This window comes from Synchiropus splendidus, chromosome 1 (assembly GCF_027744825.2).
Source record: "Synchiropus splendidus isolate RoL2022-P1 chromosome 1, RoL_Sspl_1.0, whole genome shotgun sequence".
Lineage (NCBI taxonomy): Eukaryota > Metazoa > Chordata > Actinopteri > Syngnathiformes > Callionymidae > Synchiropus > Synchiropus splendidus.
The window spans coordinates 32,776,498-32,784,060 of record NC_071334.1 but is presented as its reverse complement, the minus strand read 5'-3'; the positions used below and the strand labels follow the sequence as shown (position 1 = coordinate 32,784,060).

The following is a 7,563-nucleotide window of genomic DNA, read 5'->3' as shown; positions in this document are numbered from 1 at the left end:
GAAATGCACATTATTATGGCCCAGATTCATGCATAGATTGGATAAAACCATAATACTGGTGTTGTCAAAGTGCTCCCCTCAACATGATCACACGGATATGACCCTCACTGGGTAAACAGAGCGTCATACTGTATCTATATAAGGGCTGATCTTTTCCTCTGCAGTGTTTCATCTTCTTTTCAGATTCTAACTCAATTTGGATTACTATAATATAGCAGAAGAAAATTCAACTTTCTGTCACATACTGTCATGATGACATAATGCCAAATATTGATACAATAGAATGAGAGAATATTGACATGAATTATCAACAAACTCCTAGATTCCATTTTACGGCAGCGGACGAAGAGGTCAACTGAAGCATTAATGTAACTCTGCTGCACTCTGGTGGTCAATAGATGAAACAACATTTGGAAGAATTCCTTTTATTTCTGTGACGGAAGCTGCATGAAGATGTAGAAGAGACAAAGGTCCTTTCAAGAAATTTCAATTTGCAAAGTCTTCAAAGGTCCTCAGTCGTCTCCTCCACACAGACTCAGCAGGGCCTTCTGGTAGTCTCCTTTAGTGTGTTCCTGCAGGGAATACACTTAATGTTATTCTATAGATTTAAGACTTTCGATTTCTGAAACAAACTGTGTCTGCACTGCAGGTACATGAGGAAAACAAATTGAATTGCACAGACATGAATGCCACAGGCACCAATCTTGAAGACAGACATGACACCATCCAGTTTCAAGCTGCTGTAACTCTTCGCCCATTATTACTGTGGAGCCTTTAAAACAGTCACACATCATGAAGACAGAACTCACAGCGATGGTCTGGTACAGGGACTTGTGGTGCTGCCTCTTGAACTCTGTTCGGACCTTCATCAGGTCGACTTCACAGCGCGACACCATGATCCTGGTCACCACCTTCTCCTTTGCTCCTTTAGTCTGAGAGACATCAAACGCATCAGTATCTCAAATCAGTATCTGCGGTTCCAACAACTGTACCTTCATGGCCTCACTGAGTCTGTTGGCGAAGTACAGCTGCTTGTTCTGGAAGCATTCAACTGTATATGGAGGGAACAGTTTAACAGAGTGCATCAATGTGTTAAACTATACAGCAGACAGTGCTATGTAGTAGTAGTTTCCTAAGACGTCATCTGGATGTGACTTTCTTACTGACCCAGTGTGAGGAAAGACTTTTCCAGATCTCCCTTCACCTCCTTCCGGATACTCTCCTTCATGTCGTATGGGCTGTAGCTCTTGTAGCGCTCAAAGACTGAAATAGACAGCAGTTGTGATGTCAGTGATCAACAGAATTTTATTCAGCTATCACACATTGGTAATTATCTTTAAGATTAAATCATGACAAGATTCTACACATATATACAATATGTTTGACATGGATGTAAAACATGCTCAACAACACATCAAAACAGTAGCATCAAGCAGAATGAAATTAACAATGAAGCACAGTTGACACCACACACACCTCCCTTTCAAACACATTAAGTCCAGAACCTGCATTATGAACGTACAAGCATTAAGACGTACACACACATTCATACGAACACTGCAACACATATGTCTCAAGCAAGGCACACTGCCTAACTACTCATCTACACCATTCATTTGTTCTTACCCAATATTATTGTCCTACATTTATTTGATCAATATAATATTATACCTGTACATTTGAAATATCATTGGTAGCAATTGGGACAGCAGGTGACTGCAGTTTTCCTGAACTCGGTTGTGCAACACTCTGTGGATCAAGCGTTGCAGCTCTCTCTCACCATGGAGGGTGACAACTTTTGACACTGTTGCAGGATCCAGATGACCATTTAGAGTGCTGCCGAATTTGAATATCTGTCCCTTATTTACATCAAAATTTCATTGCAATCCATTTCTCTGTTGTCAGGGTATTTTTGCTGAATCGCCCTCCTTAAATCAACTGATGGGTAGATGGGGGATCGTGAAACAGCACTGCAGGGTTGATGAAACAGTAAAAACACACCTAAAAACCTGTACTTTGAGTGGCACACACTCCACATTCATATATAGTCTGTCAACAAGTATACGCAGACTAGGAAAAGAAAAAATGGCACTGTAACACCTATAACACATAGCAAAAATGTATGTGAACACAAAAACTCACACACAACAGCGCAAACACACCTTTCTGCAGATGGGGGACGCTCCTCTGAGACATGATGGTGATCCAGGTGGCCACGTCTGTTCCCTTCCTCTTCACACCTGCTTCATACAGAGACTGCAGGGCAACACAACATCAGCTGACACATTATCATTTCTGCTTAGTGACGGTCAAGACACTGCGACTCACTCTGGCGTCATCGTCGATCTTCTCGTAGTCGATCACATTGGATGGTTCATCTCTCTTTGTCTGTCAACGGAACAATCACAAGATTAACATTATTCATCAAATTAAATTCCCTTTGGAAGAAGTGCTGTCAAAAATGTTTTTTACCTGGACCAATGCAAGGAGAAGTTTAGCAAAGGCTCCCGAGGTGTCACCAGCGACGTCCTTCTCCAAGTCCTTCTTGAACACTAGAAAAATATTGTTATTTACAATGGTGCTCTCAACAACAGGACTGTCTCTCCAAACCAACCAGGACACCCATTTCCTCATAAATGCAACCCCTGAAAAATGTGGAGTGGGTTTTAAAATAACAGCTGAAGACTTACATTCTTTGTAAACCCTCTTAATCTCCAGCATTTCGTCTGTGGTTCTCGAACAGACGATCTCAATGAGCGTCTCTTCGTCTGTCCCGAGTCCCTGGAGAGAGCAGCCGAGTCAGCATCACGCGGTTGCAGAGATGGGACCGTCATAAAAAGTCTGACAAACCTTCATGGAGGTCTTGAGTTCTGATGCGTCATACTGAGCGGTGGACTTCATCAGACCCAGGACGAGAGCTTCCAGAGAGCCAGAGAGCGCCCCCTTCAGAGCTGTGATCATGTCCTGACAGAAGGGAAGTTTGTCAGTCAGTCAGTGTGGTTGTGGCCGTGGCTGCGTCACACCAAAGTAGAAAATGCTTATAGCTAAATATGGTGGGTGAATGCATGTCCAGGATTCGATCGATCTTCATTCAAGCTTTAAACTGGTTTTCCACTTGACCCATTTTGTGGCTATTCAGTAAACAACTTGTGAGACAAGATGACAAATTGAAAAGAAAGATGAATATTCATTCCTTCACCTTCTTGGCCATGCGTTCATATTCGAAGGCGATCTCTCTGCGCTGCTCGTAGCTGCGCCTGGTCAGAATGTCAATGATCGTTTGCTCATCCACACCTGTGAAAAGAATTTTCCAACACAATCGCTGAAGTGTGTGCGTGAGCCATTTATTTAGATTCATTTCTGCCATTACAGAAGAGGTGAGGAATGTTGTTGACTATGTGTCGGACCAGCTAACTAGGAGGCCTGGCTTGGCACCGCTCTTATTACTCTCTTAAAGAGCAACAACAAACAAAATATGTAGTGAGGAGACAAAGCTGACAGTCAGCGCTCACTTCCCTCCCATAGTGGCATTCTGGTTCATGCAACACATATTGAATTGAATATAGCAATGGCTTTTCTGACGCCCTACAGAACTGACTATGTGTTGACTCATACTTCTTTTACCTTTTGTTTTGACGGCTGTCTCAATGCGAGCAGCATCCCTGGCTGGATCGAAGTCTCTCGCCGGCACCACGGTGGGGTACTTGAGTTCTACTTCATGCTGAAGTTAGATAGACAAACTGCTATCACCAGTCTGTTTCAAGTCTTTTCTTCATGATCAAATCTAGCATGTATATTGCTGTACAAGTCTGTCTGCAAATAATCCAAAATATTACATTTTAAATATTTAAATATTGAATAAAGACACATTCTTGTATTTCTATCCTTGTTAGGACCATTGGAGCTCTCTCATTGACTTTCACGCTTTCCCCATCCTCTGCCATAACCATTAACCAAACCATCCAAAACACATGGCTCACCTTCACTTCCAACCAAACTTAAACCCAATTATAATGACCCATTTATATTTTGATGTTTTAATCCTTATATTGGATCATGGATCATGAGGATGAATGTATCGATTGAGGGAAATCTCCAATTCTTTAGTCAAGCATGGGCCACACAGAGAGGTTGGCAACATGCTTATCTGCTTTTATGACCAGGTTTACATCCTGTGGAGTTTCAGGCTATAAAGATATGGACCAATGTGAGCGCTAGTATAAAATCTTGTTGACTCGGCTGGTCACAGGATCATAACCGTTTGCTGGCAGGCGTCTATTTTCAATTGTGGCTTATATTACCAAGCAAAAGACAACAATTAAGATTCATGGATGTGATAAGGAGAGAAGGTGTGTCGAGGGATGATGTGCATGACTGGTCAAAGCAAAGAAGGGCGGCTTGTTGCAGTGGCATGGGAAATGCCAAAAGTAAAACAAGTCTTTTTGAATTATTAACATTAGATGCTTACACATGGGAGCAGGACTGGTGGAAGATTGATCTGCAATTCAATTTTTTTTTTTACTACTTTCATCTAAATGTTCTGACTCACCCCTCCTCCATATGAGAGAGTCAGTTGGCCAAGAAACTCAGACACCAGCGCCATGATGAGTCAACCTGCAGAGAAAACAAACAATGTCACCAACAATTAGCTTCAGATTTTCAGTACAAGCAGTTCAGATCCACCTGAAAGTTGAATCAAATGACCCTGAACGTACCGTGCAAACAGCATCACGCCCGAAAGAAGATAGTAACAACAAATCCATGGTTTCAAGTGCAGTGCAAGATCACTGCTACTGGTTGCTGAGGTGTCCTGAATGAAGCACTATTGTCATTTTCAGAGTTCTCGGTTTAAAATGGTTTCATTGAAATAGTTGTTCAAAGCAACTCAATCCACTGCTATGCTTCTTTTTCCATGAGCAAGATAAGTTCTCAGTTCAACGACTTAACATAGATGATATTACACTGCAGACATATTTGATAATAAGATCATGACTACGTCATCTAGAATCCAGAAATGTGCTATTTAAGATTATGAACTTTCGTGAAAGACAGTGAGGATTAGGATAAATGTTTGTTAAAAGCACAAGATGACGTGGATGTTACGTGCACTTACAGTCAAATTGGACAGCACTTTAGATTGGGGAATACATATTTACTATTAATAAACCAAATACTTGTCTATTTACAGTAAATACTTGGTATTGACGGCATTGTTTAGGGTGAACTTTAGGTGACTCTACAAGGGAAAATCTAGTTTGTCTTAACAAGACACCAATCATTGCTTCATATTGATCAATTGCCGGCTAATATTCTGAATACACATATGATTAAGTAGTTTATTTATGGTAATAAATGTTCCCTGATCTGAAGTATGGTCAGATTCAAGGTCATGGTTAGATTGATGAGACAAGTGAATAAAACTTAGCAGATAGTATTTTTACGTGTGCAAAAAGTAAGCATTAATACAAAACATATATCTTTCAATGTGGCCATCATGAAGGTTAAATAGATGGCCGCGCTCCTTAGAGGTTGCATAATGTTCTGTGAACGTCCATGAGAAGTGAAGTCACAAGTTGAGTTCAAGGTCTGAGTAGGATTGATCGACATGAGTATATATTTTTCTATACTGTTGCCCATTATATATAAAAATGTATTGCAGTTCAAGCATTTCACAAAACAGGAAGTAAATAAAATAAGCACATATCATAATATACAGATTAAATGTAGATTTTAGACAGTAAAATCAAGTCCTTGAGTGCAAGGTAAATCATTGACAGACATGAACAAAGAGCGGACAGGTGCTCTTGATTTATAGAGCAGCGCTGCCTGAAGGTGTGTCAGCGGAGATAAAAGCAGCCTTGCAAAGTCCCTTAAGTGGTTGTTTAACTAGAGTACTCCAAAAGAAAAGAAAAAAAAAGGTCCCAACTGCGACTGTCACATCGGACTGAGAAATTCCCAGCGTAGTATCTCACACCAACATTCAAAGTAAAAGCATAAATGTGTCATTAAGCTCATGAGGAAAGCTGCCTGCACCTTCAACCCCATTACTGAGCATTAACAGGAAGTATGGAAGTGTCCCCAGCAACAGTAAACACAAGTATTGGTTCAGTACAATCTATACACAGTGCTCATACACTTGCCCGTGCATGTATTGTAATATTTTATACATATATAAAAGTATCTTACAACAGTACATATCTTAAGATTAAGACAATCTTGTAGAGAGAAATTTGAATTTGGTTTAATGGTGTTGGAAAGCAAGTTGGAAAAGACAGTTTTGCTATCTTATCATTTGAGACCAGCACTAGTTGATAAAGTTAGCAATAAACTCCTAAATTCCTTGTCACCAGCCCAGGTCGCCCGTCGTATCACTCTCTGCACATCACGTTGACCTGTTGCGTAATTCTCAACATTACGCAGTCAAATAATCGCACTTATGTTGATGGCTTCCCAAGGTGAGATATAGTCCAGAGGTGTGTGTGTGTGTGTGTGTGTGTGTGGGGCAACCAGCTCCACAGAGGTCTTCATCGATTAAACTACGTACATAATAGTTGCAAAAACACAAGTATCTCTGCACACATCTGCCACAATTTCCCAGCTTGGACTGGATTCATTCATGTCTCCAAACATATGCTGTAAGCATTGAAGGAGAGTCCTGAATGAATGGTAGTGGTGATTCATGGTCGGGGAAATACAATAGTCAAAATGTATAACCATATACAGCATAACCCTTCTAAATGTGGAAGACTGTTGTTTTTGTTCGCAACAGCTAATGACATTTTATGATCAAAGAGTGTCATTTGTTGATCACATATATTGCATGAGAACATTTTCCCATCCATGTCTCCCTTTTTTTAAGGAGGGAAAACGAAATCGTCAAAATAAGAGCCTCCTATGCCTTCAAGGTTCCTCCTACTCTCGAAATCACATTCTGTGTCAAGAAATCCAAATGCAAACTTTTCACCCCCAAGTAACGGTATCTATCATTTCTTCAGAATGGTAGGAATAACAACCGATTGACACACCCAGCGACCAACAGCACGTTGTCTGCGCTCTTTTAATGAAAGCCAGCTGAGAGAAGTCTTGGGAGTCTGTGTGTTTCCTATTAGGAAGTTAAGTTCCACTAGGTGATAGAAATGAGTCTGTGTTTTCATGTGTTCTTACCTAAAGAGAGGCAGCAGTGAGGCAGCGAGCAGCAGCTCCGTTATGACCCAGGACTGGATGGGGTGTGGCGTTTAAATACCAGCTGACTAGCACACGCCACACACACACACACACACACACAGACTCTGTTCTCGATCTGACCGCCCGCATGAGTCACTCCTCAACATTTTTACACATCAGGCTGAACTTGAACCGAATTCCTCACACAGCCCCAGATGGTCCTCATCACCCCTCTGTGGTCTCTGGTTCCCATTCTTTGGTTGGCTCCGTTTCATTAAAGTGGCACGCTGCTGCAGATCCACCAGTGCTTATCCAAACGTTGACATCGTCTGGTATTGTTCTTGAATGTTCTAGTTGTAGGTGATGCTTCACTTATGTGCATTGAGCTAATGTGGGACG

The 7,563-nt window shown here is 41.2% G+C and overlaps 1 protein-coding gene across 1 annotated transcript; it reads right to left on the bottom strand.

The window, feature by feature from the left end:
- Positions 1 to 425: 425 nt before the first annotated feature.
- Positions 426 to 7,233, bottom strand: LOC128765732 (annexin A2-B-like). Its single transcript, XM_053876742.1, has 13 exons — positions 7,165 to 7,233; positions 4,550 to 4,614; positions 3,625 to 3,721; positions 3,200 to 3,294; positions 2,851 to 2,964; positions 2,691 to 2,781; positions 2,473 to 2,552; positions 2,329 to 2,388; positions 2,163 to 2,256; positions 1,168 to 1,263; positions 993 to 1,051; positions 810 to 932; positions 426 to 572 (listed from the first exon to the last, which is right to left on the bottom strand). The coding sequence occupies exons 2-13, from the start codon at positions 4,601 to 4,603 to the stop codon at positions 513 to 515; spliced, it is 1,023 nt and encodes a 340-aa protein (XP_053732717.1). The 5' UTR covers positions 4,604 to 4,614; positions 7,165 to 7,233; the 3' UTR covers positions 426 to 512.
- Between the last annotated feature and the right edge of the window lie 330 nt (positions 7,234 to 7,563).

Bases quoted from the DNA above. Each gene is read 5' to 3' on its own strand.
- LOC128765732 (XM_053876742.1), bottom strand. From the start codon at position 4,603: ATGGCGCTGGTGTCTGAGTTTCTTGGCCAACTGACTCTCTCATATGGA. The intron at 2,553-2,690 runs GTAAGTCTTCAG...ATATTTTTCTAG, and splicing joins TAAGAGGGTTTACAAAGAAT to TGTTCAAGAAGGACTTGGAG. The intron at 933-992 runs GTACAGTTGTTG...GATGTCTCTCAG, and splicing joins GACTCAGTGAGGCCATGAAG to ACTAAAGGAGCAAAGGAGAA.